At 48.4% G+C, this 15142-nt stretch overlaps 1 protein-coding gene across 2 annotated transcripts in view; it reads right to left on the reverse strand.

Moving 5' to 3' along the window:
• LOC121584943 (serine incorporator 5) overlaps positions 1-15142 on the reverse strand; it is a 57364-nt gene that overhangs the window by 11875 nt on the left and 30347 nt on the right. For both annotated transcript variants that reach the window (XM_041901208.2, XM_041901209.2), the window contains exon 2: positions 8445-8612. In XM_041901208.2, the coding sequence (XP_041757142.1) occupies positions 8445-8612 (168 nt within the window). The remainder of the gene's footprint in view (positions 1-8444; positions 8613-15142) is intronic.

Below are 15142 nucleotides of genomic sequence, written 5' to 3' on the forward strand. Positions count from 1 at the left end.
TCTTCCCTCTTTCTTTCCGGCCTGTTACTGAGGCTGTCAGCCACAACAAACAAAGACATGGATGAATCAATTACCAGCCTGCTCTCAGCAGAGACAACAAATGAAACAGAGAGAGAGAAAGAGAGAGAGACAGAGAGAGAGAGAGAGAGAGAGAGAGAGAGAGCGAGAGGGAAGGAGTATGCCTATAGAAAGTGGATGAGAGTTAGAAAACCAAAACAAGAGTCACTTGAGTAATGTCTATGGGAAATAAAAAGAGCTGCTTCAATGCTGGGAGGAGGGAGTCTCTATAAAAGTGTTTTAAACCAGTGTGGTTAAACCTCTGTAGCGGTGTACTGGTACACAAGTACTAAGTGCTACTGCTCTATAAAAACAAACTAACAAAAACCTCAAAAATCCTTCAGTCTACGTCAATCAGGGCAACAGACTGTTCCACTTCGTAGATTATTGGTTGAGTCTGAAACCCCCAGCATGACTGTACTATAGTCAGGCAGTCACTGGATAGAGCTGTCATAGTTCAGCGCCACAGCCACTGTAAGCGTAGTAGGATACAGAGCAGTTGGCTTGGCAGTAATCCAACAGGCTGTTTTTGTAGTCGTTGTGTGGTGTGATGGAGCAGATTACAATGTCCATAGAGGTTAGATTAGGAGGAGAAGGACTCTCACTGCTGTAAATCTACTGAGAAAAGACCAACACTCTCTCACACACACACACACACACAACGACTGTGTTCTCAGCCTTTACACTGCCCACTGCGCTGTGTGTGTGACTATGTGTGTGTTCCAGTGGCGATCCGTCATTCAGGTTTTGAGCCCCACCCATTTTTGTTGCCTGATTTGCATGTTATTTTGGCATTAATACGTGTCACATATCAGTTTGCAAACGTAGGGGTTGGTAATGTTCTCTAGTTGCGCCGTGATTGGCTCAGTGTTCTGTCACTCATGGGGACAAATCTACGGGGAGAGCTCGAAAATTCATGCCCCTTGGGTGCTGCCATAGAGTTACATCAGAAGTTCCCATCCAAAAAGGCTCAAGGTCATTGGCCACAGATAACATGACGTCAAATCACATTATATCTACCATAGCTTTGATTGGACTGATCATGTCAACATCATACTTTCAAAATCTTAGTTAGCAAGTTAGAAAAGCAGTCATCATCATGAATCATGTCGACAATCTACTGGCAAATCCTTTTCAATCCTTGTCATATGAAGAGAAATTATAGATAAAACGTATCGATGCTCATCGGCCATTGGACATAAACATTACACAACAAGTTGGAAATCGCAAATTCAACAATGAGTGGTTTGGAAGGAATCAGTGGAAGGAATCAGTAATCAACTGCAAGCGCTGCAAAGCAATCACTAGCCTGCTATTCAGTGGAGTGTGTGTGTGGTCCAAGTCTGGGTTTAAGGGTATCTTTTCCAAGCTTAAAAGGATAAACATTAACATGACATTCACATGACTTCAAAACAACTGGAAACTTGGAACTGCGAAATCTCAGACTTCAGTGAGTTCAGGACAACTGGGAAAAACAAGCTCAGACTGGGAGCTCTAAATACATTAGAGTGTCTAGTTTGACAAACAGACCCCTCACAGGTCCTCAACTGGCAGCTTCATTAAATAGTACCCGCAAAACACCAGTCTCAACGTCAACAGTGAAGACGCGACTCCGGGATGCTGACCTTCTAGGCAGAGTTGCAAAGAAAAAGCCATATCTCAGACTGGCCAATAAAAATAAAATATTAAGATGGGCAGTCTGAGATATGGCTTTTTCTTTGCAACTCTGCCTAGAAGGTCAGCATCCCGGAGTCGCGTCTTCACTGTTGACATTGAGACTGGTGATTTGCGGGTACTATTTAATGAAGCTGCCAGTTGAGGACCTGTGAGGCGCCTGTTTCTCAAACTAGACACTCTAATGTATTTGTCCTCTTGCTCAGTTGTGCACCGGGGCCTCCCACTCCTCTTTCTATTCTGGTTAGAGACAGTTTGCGCTGTTCTGTGAAGGGAGTAGTACACAGCGTTGTACGAGATCTTCAGTTTCTTGACAATTTCTCGCATAGAATAGCCTTCATTTCTCAGAACAAGAATAGACTGACGAGTTTCAGAAGAAAGTTATTTGTTTCTGGCCATTTTGAGCCTGTAATCGAACCCACAATTGCTGATGCTCCAGATACTCAACTAGTCTCAAGAAGGTCAGTTGTATTGCTTCTTTAATCAGCACAACAGTTTTTTCTAATGATAAATTAGCATTTCAAAATGATAAACTTGGATTAGCAAACACAACGTGCCATTGGAACACAGGACTGATGGTTGCTGATAATGGGCCTCTGTACGCCTATGTAGATATTCCATTAAAATTCAGCCGTTTCCAGCTACAATAGCCATTTACAACATTAGCAATGTCTACACTGTATTTCTGATCAATTTCCTATTATTTTAATGGACAAAAAAATAGCTTTTCTTTCGAAAACAAGGACATTTCTAAGTGACTCCAAACTTTTGAACAGTAGTGTATACAGTGGGGAGAACAAGTATTTGATACACTGCCGATTTTGCAGGTTTTCCTACTTACAAAGCATGTAGAGGTCTGTAATTTTTATCATAGGTACACTTCAACTGTGAGAGACGGAATCTAAAAAAAAAAAAAAAAAAATTGTATGATTTTTAAGTAATTCATTTGCATTTTATTGCATGACATAAGTATTTGAAAAATATTGTAAAGTGGTTGTCCTTCTGGCTATCATAAGGTGAATGCACCAATTTGTAATTTGCTCTGGATAAGAGCGTCTGCTAAATGACGAAAATGTAAATGTAAAATAGTTTTGATGTCTTCACTATTATTGAACAATGTAAAAAAAAAAAAAAATAAAGAAAAACCCTTGAATGAGAAGGTGTGTCCAAACTTTTGACTGGTAGTGTATATACAGTTGAAGTCGGAAGTTTACATACACCTTAGCCAAATACATTTAAACTCAGTTTTTCACAATTCCTGACATTTAATCCTAGTAAAAATTCCCTGTCTTAGGTCAGTTAGGATCACCACTTTATTTTAAGAATGTGAAATGTCAGAATAATAGTAGAGAGAATTATTTATTTCAGCTTTTATTTATTTAGTCACATTCCCAGTGGGTCAGAAGTTTACATACACTCAATTAGTATTTGGTAGCATTGCCTTCAAATTGTTTAACTTGGGTCAAACGTTTCGGGTAGCCTTCCACAAGCTTCCCACAATAAGTTGGGGGAATTTTGGCCCATTCCTCCTGACAGAGCTGGTGTAACTGAGTCAGGTTTGTAGGCCTCCTTGCTCGCACACGCTTTTTCAGTTCTGCCCACAAATTTTCTACCCACAACTTTGGAAGTATGCTTGGGGTCATTGTCCATTTGGAAGACCCATTTGCGACCAAGCTTTAACTTCCTGACTGATGTCTTGACATGATGCTGCCACCCCCGTGCTTCACGGTTGGGATGGTGTTCTTCGGCTTGCAAGCCTTCCCCTTTTTCCTCCAAACATAACGATGGTCATTATGGCCAAACAGTTCTATTTTTGTTTAATCAGACCAGAGGACATTTCTCCAAAAAGTACGATCTTTGTCCCCATGTGCAGTTGCAAACCGTAGTCTGGCTTTTTTATGGCGGTTTTGGAGCAGTGGTTCTTCTTTGCTGAGCGGCCTTTCAGGTTATGTCGATATAGGACTCGTTTTACTGTGGATATAGATACTTTTGTACCTGTTTCCTCCAGCATCTTCACAAGGTCCTTTGCTGTTGTTCTGGGATTGATTTTCACTTTTCACACCAAAGTACGTTCATCTCTAGGAGACAGAACGCATCTCCTTCCTGAGCGGTATGACGGCTGCGTGGTCCCATGGTGTTTATACTTGCGTACTATTGTTTGTACAGATGAACGTGGTACCTTCAGGCGTTTGGAAATTGCTCCCAAGGATGAACCAGACTTGTGGAGGTCTACAATTTTTTTCTGTGGTCTTGGCTGATTTCTTTTCATTTTCCCATGATGTCAAGCAAAGAGGCACTGAGTTTGAAGGTAGGCCTTGAAATACATCCACAGGTACACCTCCAATTGACTCAAATGATGTCAATTAGCCTATCAGAAGCTTCTAAAGCCATGACATCATTTTCTGGAATTTTCCAAGCTGTTTAAAGGCACAATCAACTTAGTGTATGTAAACTTCTGACCCACTGGAATTGTGATACAGTGAATTATAAGTGAAATAATCTGTCTGTAAACAATTGTTTGAAAAATTACGTGTGTCATGAACAAAGTAGATGTCCTAACCAACTTGCCAAAACTATAGTTTGTTAACAAGAAATTTGTGGAGTGGTTGAAAAACGAGTTTTAATGACTCCAACCTAAGTGTATGTAAACTTCCAACTTCAACTGTATATAGCAATCAAATAAAAAATATCTAAAAAATATCTCAAATGAATAATATGCAACCATTAAAACAACTGCATTAGCAGGAGTAGAAAAAACGTTTTTCACTTACCAGTTTAAAGTGGCGTCCTCTCCTTCCAAAAACATATCTTCAGCTATTGAGTCTAAACTATATTCACTAAGTCATCTACTGGTTCTGTGACACTTTCCCGGACAATTTCTAATATAATCTCATCAAAATCTGTATACCTGGACTTTGATTTAGCTTTTCCAGTATTAGCAGCCATATTGTACTTTCAAAATTTGCAGAAAACTTTGTTTACTAAATCGAGGTGTGCATAATGGATCGTGTTAGGATATAAAAATGGATTTTTTAAAACGCTATATTTTATCTCTGGGACCCTCTGTCACGTTCGTTGAGTAAAGGATTGGACCAAGGTGCAGCGTGGTATGCATACATAGTCGTTTATTATATAAACACCGACAAAATAACAAAATCTACAAAGCAGGGGGTATGATCTATACAGAGAGAGAGAGAGAGAGAGAGAGAGAGAGAGAGAGAGAGAGAGAGAGAGAGAGAGAGAGAGAGAGAGAGAGAGAGAGAGAGAGCGAGAGAGACAGAGAAAGACATAGAGAGAGAGACATAGAGAGAGACATAGAGAGAGAGACATAGAGAGAGACATAGAGAGAGAGACATAGAGAGAGAGACATAGAGAGAGAGACATAGAGAGGGAGAGAGAGAGAGAGACATAGAGAGAGAGACAGAGAGAGAGACATAGAGAGACATAGAGAGAGAGACATGGAGAGAGAGAGAGAGAGAGAGAGAGAGAGAGAGAGAGAGAGAGAGAGAGAGAGTTAGAGAGAGAGAGAGAGAGAGAGAGAGCGAGAGAGACATAGAGAGAGAGACAGAGAGAGAGACATAGAGAGACATAGAGAGAGAGACATAGAGAGAGAGAGAGAGAGAGAGAGAGAGAGAGAGAGAGAGAGAGAGAGAGAGAGAGAGCGAGTGAGAGAGAGTTAGAGAGAGAGAGCGAGAGAGACATAGAGAGAGAGAGACATAGAGAGACATAGAGAGACATAGTGAGAGACATGGAGAGAGAGAGAGAGAGAGAGAGAGAGAGAGAGAGAGAGAGAGAGAGTGAGAGAGAGTTAGAGAGAGAGAGAGAGAGAGAGAGAGAGAGTTAGAGAGAGAGAGAGAGAGAGAGAGAGAGAGAGAGAGAGAGAGAGAGAGAGAGAGTAGAGATAGAGAGAGAGAGAGAGAGAGAGAGAGAGAGAGAGAGACAGTTAGAGAGAGAGAGAGAGAGAGAGAGAGAGAGAGAGAGAGAGAGAGAGAGAGAGAGAGAGAGAGAGAGAGAGAGAGAGAGAGAGAGAGAGAGAGAGAGACAGTCTTTGACAGCTGTAGTCTACTTGGAAATACATTAGGGAGAAGAAAAGTCTGCCCTACTTTGGTCTTATAATATGATAATTATTATCCCCTCAAGGCAACACACAGTGTTATATAGAGCCATGATCACATTAATTCCCTTCCATCTCAAATTACTCAAGCAAACAGCAAAATTAGCTTTTAAAAAACAATAAAACAATACCTCACAAAACAACGCCCCTCCCCTATCTGACCTAGTTACATATGTACAGATATGTAGTAATGTATGTATGCGTGTAAGTCTGTAATGTCTATGTTCATGTTTTAAAATGTTGGCGTCGGCTAACGGGGATCCCAATAAAATCTAATAGTTAATATGATAAACAATCTGTGTTATTTCCCAGAACTAAAGCTGGTTATAGTTTTCAGCCAAAATCATGTTGATTTTGTGTGTCACTGTTGCACTCTCTACAGACAATCTCTTATTTACTCAGGCCAGGTGACCAAGCCAGACGACACTTACAAAAGTGCTGTAATAGTATTCTGTTACAATGAGACATAATAACATCACCATGGGAGAGACAGAGAAAGATAACATCATTAGCTCATGAAGGACTAGGCTCATTTTAGAGGGAATCTCATCCAGAAGGGAAACCCCCTACTACAGCTCCTGGCCCTACTACAGCTCCTGGCCCTACTACAGCTCCTGGCCCTACTACAGCTCCTGGCCCTACTACAGCTCCTGGCCCTACTACAGCTCCTGGCCCTACTACAGCTCCTGGCCCTACTACAGCTCCTGACCCTACTACAGCTCCTGACCCTACTACAGCTCCTGGCCCTACTACAGCTCCTGGCCCTACTACAGCTCCTGGCCCTACTACAGCTCCTGACCCTACTACAGCTCCTGGCCCTACTACAGCTCCTGACCCTACTACAGCTCCTGGCCCTACTACAGCTCCTGGCCCTACTACAGCTCCTGGCCCTACTACAGCTCCTGGCCCTACTACAGCTCCTGGCCCTACTACAGCTCCTGGCCCTACTACAGCTCCTGGCCCTACTACAGCTCCTGGCCCTACTACAGCTCCTGGCCCTACTACAGCTCCTGACCCTACTACAGCTCCTGGCCCTACTACAGCTCCTGGCCCTACTACAGCTCCTGGCCCTACTACAGCTCCTGGCCCTACTACAGCTCCTGGCCCTACTACAGCTCCTGGCCCTACTACAGCTCCTGACCCTACTACAGCTCCTGGCCCTACTACAGCTCCTGACCCTACTACAGCTCCTGGCCCTACTACAGCTCCTGGCCCTACTACAGCTCCTGGCCCTACTACAGCTCCTGGCCCTACTACAGCTCCTGGCCCTACTACAGCTCCTGGCCCTACTACAGCTCCTGGCCCTACTACAGCTCCTGGCCCTACTACAGCTCCTGGCCCTACTACAGCTCCTGGCCCTACTACAGCTCCTGGCCCTACTACAGCTCCTGGCCCTACTACAGCTCCTGGCCCTACTACAGCTCCTGGCCCTACTACAGCTCCTGGCCCTACTACAGCTCCTGGCCCTACTACAGCTCCTGGCCCTACTACAGCTCCTGGCCCTACTACAGCTCCTGGCCCTACTACAGCTCCTGGCCCTACTACAGCTCCTGGCCCTACTACAGCTCCTCCCTACTACAGCTCCTGGCCCTACTACAGCTCCTGGCCCTACTACAACTCCTGGCCCTACTACAGCTCCTGGCCCTACTACAGCTCCTGGCCCTACTACAGCTCCTGGCCCTACTACAGCTCCTCCCTACTACAGCTCCTGGCCCTACTACAGCTCCTCCCTACTACAGCTCCTGGCCCTACTACAGCTCCTGAACAGAGAGCTGCTAAGACTTGTGTTTTCCACAATAACAACTGGCTTACAGAGTTGATCAGCCTGGGGTAGTAAAGCCATTTGTGTAGTGACAGCTTTTCTCATAGCAAAGACAGAACACCATAATACTGAAGAAAGAGCAGCACAAACCCAGAAAACACTGAATAGTACCGTGGCTTTTCCTCTTTCACTCAGCTCCCTAGTCCCTAACCTCCCTCTGTAAATAATAACCACCACACAGCCACACACGTGTGGCCTTGACCTGCCCATGTGGAGACTGGAGCACTCTGTACTAACTGAGCTAGGGCGACAGGGAATGAAGCATTATCATGGTAGAGTACAGTCTGATAACTAGATGTAGCATACAGTACATGGAAATATATCTGGAATAACTGAGCTAGGGTGTAGTAACTGAACTGTGGGGTTTACTGCACTGTGCCACGTTTCTCTTGTAGTTTGGAGTGAACTGGCAGCAGGACATCAGAGCACACTGAGGGAGGCTGTAGTTAAAGTCTGTGTTAGCCCCCGTGGCAGCCTGCACTAAACTAGGCCATCCTAACTACCGTACAATTACACACACAGGAAATGACACACAGCAGCCTTTTCCATAGCTCTGCTCCACTCTGCTCTGCCAAAACTATTCTAGAGCTCTACTGGGTCTCTGTGTCTAAAACAACATCAAGGCTGGATATGAGACAGGACCAGACATTTAGGGCCGAACGTGTATGTGGTGTGAGCATGTTTCTTGTGTGTGTGCATGTAGAGCAGAGAGTGTGTGTGTGTGTGTGTGCGTGCGTGCGTGTGTGGGTGTCTACATGCGATCGTCCGTGTACTCACGTGGTCCCTCATCTCTTGCTCCACGGTGGGTGACATCATGACGACACAGATGACGGTGACGAGGAGGAAGTAGAGGGCGTACATGAAGCGTGTTGATGTGGACTGCTTGATTTTAGGACAGCAGCCACAACAACAGGAGCAGGCTGCCGAGCCACAGCAGCACGCCAGCTACACCAGGAGAGAGGAGGAGAGGCATTGATACAGTATAATGTCATTATACATGCTCAATAACATTATGGGGCGGTATCCTGGACACAGATTATGCCTAGTCCTGGATTAAAAAGCATTTTCAAAGGAGATTAACTTTTTAGTCCAGCACTAGGCTTAATCTGTGTAGGGGGAAACCATCCCTATAAAACTTAATCAGACCCTGTAACTGCTGCTTACAACTCAAAGAGGGAAATGCACAGAAAGAGAGCGAGAAGGGAAGCCCGGCTGGCAACAGGGTTAAGAGCAGCAGCAGCTTCAGCAGAACCCTGGCTGGTAGAGTACAGAGCACAACAGGGTTTGATACTGCAGTCGCATTCGTGACTGTTTGACTTGGCAGTGCAACACACATTTTTAATTGATCCTAGGGTGCCAGTGAAAAATGTTTTACCCGGGTTTATTTTTATAATCATGGTTTATTCAAACGGTAATGTGCAATTGACCAAAAATAAACCAACTTTCTGAAGAGGCAACAATGGCACAGGAATGCCCGTCTGTGTGTGTCAGGGCTCGACATACAGGGAGGTTTTGGAAACCATCCGGGCCAGTCGATCATCCCTGTCAATGGGCAGTTTGGGGTTTTAATCTAGGCTATATAATTGATTAAAAAACAGATGGATTCCCGAAGCTGTTCGTTTGTTATGTCGATTATTTATCACACGCGCGCTGCACACATATAGCCTATAGATAATATGTTGGGCAGAGAGCTGGTTGTTGTGTGGAGCGAAGACCAACAGCAGTAGGGATAGGAAAGCAGTAGGAAAGATGTTCCAAGTTCTGATGTCTACCAGTAAATGCTAAGGCAAGAATGGGTATGCAAACCAGGTATTTAAAAACGTAAAAGTATTGGTTGAGTACAGACATCGGCGCCAGAACGAATCAGTTGGACCGGCATTTGATTTCCATAGCAGGGTCCGTCTTTTCACGCGACCTCCTATGTGTGCATGCGCTTGTGCGTTTACAATTTTTTTAATGGGTATAATAGTAAAGACCATAGGCAGCTCATTAGTTTCAAGTTTAGGGAAGCTTACAATTTATCCTACAATTTCTACCGATCTGCGTGCCAATTATGATTATTTCTATATGCACATTTTTGTCACGGTGCTGTGTATGGGTGTGGTGGGGAATCAGGCGCAGGCAGCAGAGGGTAAGTCCAACAAGACTTTACTGAGCACGAAAAGTAATCCAAAACAGCCCGGAGGCAAAAGACGCACACAGGCGTAAATACAAGCGCACACACAGGTGCGTAAATCTCTCCTCACACAACAAGGAGGAAGCTCAGGAAAAATAGCGTACCGACACGGGTAGCGCAACCACGACACGAACAATCACACACAACACAACCTAACAACAAGGAAACTAAATAGGGTGCTAAATGAGACCTAACACAAAACAGGTGTGACTAACAGACAAAACCAAACAAACACGAAACATCGAGCGGTGGCAGCTAGAACTCCGGAGACGACGACCGGCGAAACCTGCCCGAACAAGGAGGAGGAGCCGCCTCGGCCGAAACCGTGACAGTACCCCCCCCTTGACGCGCGGCTCCAGCCGCGCGCCGCCTCCGGCCTCGGGGACGACCAGGGGGACGCGGAGCAGGGCGCGTAGGATGACCACGATGGAATTCGGTCATCAGGGACGGATCCAGAATGTCCCTCCTTGGCACCCAGCACCGCTCCTCCGGACCGTACCCCTCCCACTCCACGAGATATTGGAGACCCCCATCCGGCGTCTCGAATCCAGGATGGTCCGAACCGTGTACGCCGGAGCCCCTCGATGTCCAACGGGGCGGAGGAGTCTCCTCAATCTCAAAGTCCTGGAGTGGACCAGCTACCACCGGCCTGAGGAGAGACACATGGAACGCAGGGGTTAATATTCTTGTAATCAATAGGTAGTTCTAACCTGTAACTCACCTCGTTCAATCTCCTCAGGACTTTAAAAGGCCCCACAAACCGCCCGACCCAGCTTCCGGCAGGGCAGGCGGAGGGGCAGGTTTCTGGTTGAGAGCCAGACTCGATCTCCAGGTGCGTACACTGGCCCCTCACTGCGGTGTAGGTCGGCGCTCGTCTTCTGTCGACGTATGGCACGCTGCAGATGGACGTGTGCAGCGTCCCCACGTCTCCTCCGAGCGCCGCACCCACTCATCCACAGCGGGGGCCTCGATCTGGCTCTCATGCCATGGTGCCAGAACCGGCTGGTACCCTAATACACACTGAAAAGGGGTTAGTTGGGTGGAGGAGTGGCGGAGAGAGTTCTGTGCCATCTCGGCCCAGGGCACATATCTCGCCCACTCCTCCGGCCGGCCCTGACAATATGACCTCAGAAACCTACCCACATCCTGGTTGACTCGTTCAACCTGCCCATTACTCTCCGGGTGGTAACCCGAGGTAAGGCTCACCGAGACCCCCAAACGTTCCATAAATGCTCTCCAGACTCTGGAGGTAAACTGGGGGCCTCGATCGGACACTATATCCTCGGGCACCCCGTAATGCCGGAAGACGTGAGTAAATAGAGCCTCAGCGGTCTGTAGGGCCGTAGGAAGACCCGGCATGGGAAGGAGACGACAGGCCTTCGAGAACCGATCCACAACGACCAGGATGGTGGTATTCCCCTGGGAGGAGGGAAGATCGGTAACAAAATCCACCGAGAGGTGAGACCAGGAGTCGTTGTGGAACGGGCAGGGGCTGTAATTTACCCCTGGGCAAGTGTCTGGGCGCCTTACACTGGGCACATACTGAGCAGGAGGAGACATAAACCCTCACATCCCTGGCTAACGTTGGCCACCAGTACTTCGTACTAAGGCAGTGCACCGTCCGGCCAATACCCGGATGTCCAGAGGAGGGGGACGTGTGAGCCCAATAAATCAGCCGATCCCGGACCTCGAGCGGGACGTACACCCGAGCAACCGGACACTGTGGAGGACTAGGCTCGGTGCGTAACGCCCGCTCGATCTCCGCATCGACCTCCCACACCACCGGTGCCACCAGACAAGACTCCGGTAGTATGGGAATGGACTCCACGCACCTCTCCTCCGTGTCATACCGACGGGACAGAGCATCTGCCTTCCCGTTCTGGGACCCAGGGATGTAAGTGATCTTGAACACAAACCGGGCGAGAAACATAGTCCATCGAGCCTGGCGAGGATTCAGTCTCCTAGCTGCCCGAATGTACTCCAGGTTACGAAGGTCGGTCAGAATGAGGAAAGGGTGCTGAGCCCCCTCAAGCCAATGCCTCCACACCTTTAGGGCCTGTACTACGGCTAACAGCTCCCTGTCCCCTACGTCATAATTCCGCTCCGCCGGACTGAGCTTCTTAGAATAAAAAAGCACAGGGGCGGAGCTTAGGTGGTGTACCGGATCGTTGAGAAAGAACTGCCCCGATACCGGCCTCAGACGCGTCCACCTCAACTTGGAAGGGTAAAGTGGGATCCGGGTGCGCCAACACCGGGGCCGAGGTAAACAGGTCCTTCAGTCTCCCAAAGGCCCTGTCCGCCTCAGCTGACCACTGCAAGCGCACCGGACCCCCCTTCAGAAGAGACGTTATGGGAGCTGCCACCTGTCCAAAACCCCGGATAAACCTCCGGTAGTAATTCGCAAAACCCAAGAACCGCTGCACCTCTTTAACCGTAGTTGGGGTTTGCCAATTACGCACGGCGGACACTCGGTCAACCTCCATTCTCACCCCTGACGCAGACAACTGGTAACCCAAAAAGGAAACTGACTCCTGGAAGAACAGACATTTCTCAGCTTTGACATACAGGTCATGCTCCAACAGTCTCCTCAATACCCTGCGCACCAGGGCTACATGCTCGGCCCGAGTAGCACTGTACACAAGAATATCATCTATGTACACCACTACTCCCTGCGCCTGCATGTCCCGGAAAAGTTCGTCTACAAACGATTGGAAGACTGATGGAGCATTCATTAACCCATATGGCATGACGAGATACTCGTAATGGCCGGATGTAGTACTAAATGCTGTCTTCCACTCATCGCCCTCCCTAATGCGCACCAAGTTATATGCGCTCCTGAGATCCAATTTTGTGAAGAACCTTGCCCCGTGTAAGGACTCCGTCATGGTCCCAATCAGAGGAAGTGGATAGCTGTACTTCACCGTCACCTGATTGAGACCGCGGTAATCAATACACGGACGCAAACCTCCATCCTTTTTCTTCACAAAAAGAAGCTCGAGGACGCGGGAGAAGTGGAGGCCCGTATGTATCCCTGTCTCAGAGACTCGGCAATGTAAGTCTCCATTGCCCTTTTCTCCTCCTGTGACAAAGGATACACATGGCTCCGCGGGAAGCGCTGCTCCTGTCTGGAGGTCTATCGCACAATCCCCTTGTCTATGAGGTGGCAACTGTGCCGCTCTGGTCTTACTGAACACGAGCGCCAAATCCTCATACTCAGGAGGAATGTGCAGTGCTGGCATCTGGTTCGGACTCTCCACCGAGGTCGCCCCTACGGAAACACCCAGACATAACCCCTCACACTGAGCAGACCACCCTTTAAGAGCTTTCTCTCGCCAAGAAATAGTAGGATCATGGGTCATCAACCAGGGAAGCCCCAGTACCACCGGATACGCAGGAGAGTCGATAAGATAGAGTTGAATCGTCTCCTCATGACCCCCTGCGTCATCATCCTAAGTGGCGCTGTGACCTCCCCAATCAACCCAGATCCTAACGGACGACTATCTAGGGCATGTACAGGAAAGGGTTTGTCGACTGGAAGGAGGGGAATCCCTAACTTAACACAGAATCTCCGGTCTACAAAATTCCCAGCTGCGCCTGAATCGACTAGCGCCTTATGCTGGGACCGAGGTGCAACCTGTGGGAAACAAACAGGTAAGGTAATGTGAACGACAGAAAGCTCTGGGTAAGTAGGGCGCCTACTCACCTGGGTGGACTCCCCACTGTACGACCTGCTCTCTCCCTCACCAGGGGACCCTCCCCAGCACCTAGCCGCGGTGTGCCCTCCGCGCCCACACTTGGTGCAGGAGACTGCCCCCCTCGGGCTCCTACCTCTTCTCCCTCTAGCGCCAGCACCTCCAAGCTCCATCGGACACTGCTCGGAGGCGCTGGAGGGTGGAATGGGGGACCCCCACCTGGGACGTCCGCGGGTCGCCAGCAGGTTGTCCAGTCGAATGGCCATGTCCACCAGCTGGTCAAATGTTAGTGTACTGTCCCTGCAGGCTAACTCCCTGCGGACGTCCTCCCGAAGGCTACATCGGAAGTGGTCTATGAGGGCCCTCTCATTCCACCCCCGCATCAGCCGCTAGAGTCCGGAACTCCAGCGCGAACGCCTGAGCGCTCCTCATCCCCTGTCGGAGGTGGAATAGACGTTCCCCCGCCGCTCTCCCCTCTGGTGGATGGTCGAAGACCGCACGGAAGCGACGGGAGAACTCCGCATAGGTGACGGTGGCGGCGTCTATTCCCCTCCACTCGGCGTTGGCCCACTCCAACGCTTTGCCGGTGAGACAGGAGATGAGGGCGGAAACGCTCTCGTATCCCGAGGGCGCCGGGTGTATGGTGGCAATGTAGAGCTCCACTTGTAGGAGGAACCCCTGACACCCGGCAGCGGTGCCGTCGTACGCCCTCGGGAGCGAGAGCCGAATCCCACTGGGTTCCGGTCGATGGGCCGGGCTGGTTGTCCGGTGGTGAAGGTGATGGTGCGATAGGTGGGGCTATGGGAACCCCGCTGGTCTCCCATCGACGAAGGGTGTCCATGACGCCCTCCAAGGCGTGCCCGATACGGTTGATCCGGTGCTCGTGTCCAAGGAGACGCTCCTCCATGGGGTCGACGGGTGCTCCTGCTGATTCCATCTAAAGGTGTGTGATTCTGTCACGGTGCTGTGTATGGGTGTGGTGGGGAATCAGGCGCAGGCAGCAGAGGGTAAGTCCAACAAGACTTTACTGAGCACGAAAAGTAATCCAAAACAGCCCGGAGGCAAAAGACGCACACAGGCGTAAATACAAGCGCACACACAGGTGCGTAAATCTCTCCTCACACAACAAGGAGGAAGCTCAGGAAAAATAGCGTACCGACACGGGTTGCGCAACCACGACACGAACAATCACACACAACACAACCTAACAACAAGGAAACTAAATAGGGTGCTAAATGAGACCTAACACAAAACAGGTGTGACTAACAGACAAAACCAAACAAACACGAAACATCGAGCGGTGGCAGCTAGAACTCCGGAGACGACGACCGGCGAAACCTGCCCGAACAAGGAGGAGGAGCCGCCTCGGCCGAAACCGTGACAATTTTTGTGGAACAGTTTCATTTCAATAATAACGTTTTTGTTTCTCAAAATCATTGTCACGTGGTTAACCATCAAAATCGGAAGTAAAATGATAAAAATCTAAACGTTAAAATTCAACTATGGCGAGAGCCCTAGCCTCTGCGATATGGACACATTGATACACTGTGATTCATTGGCGGCTAAAGAAATTAGAACATAGAACTCAGAGATAGCTTATAGGCCAA

The sequence above is a fragment of the Coregonus clupeaformis genome, chromosome 16 (assembly GCF_020615455.1).
Source record: "Coregonus clupeaformis isolate EN_2021a chromosome 16, ASM2061545v1, whole genome shotgun sequence".
Lineage (NCBI taxonomy): Eukaryota > Metazoa > Chordata > Actinopteri > Salmoniformes > Salmonidae > Coregonus > Coregonus clupeaformis.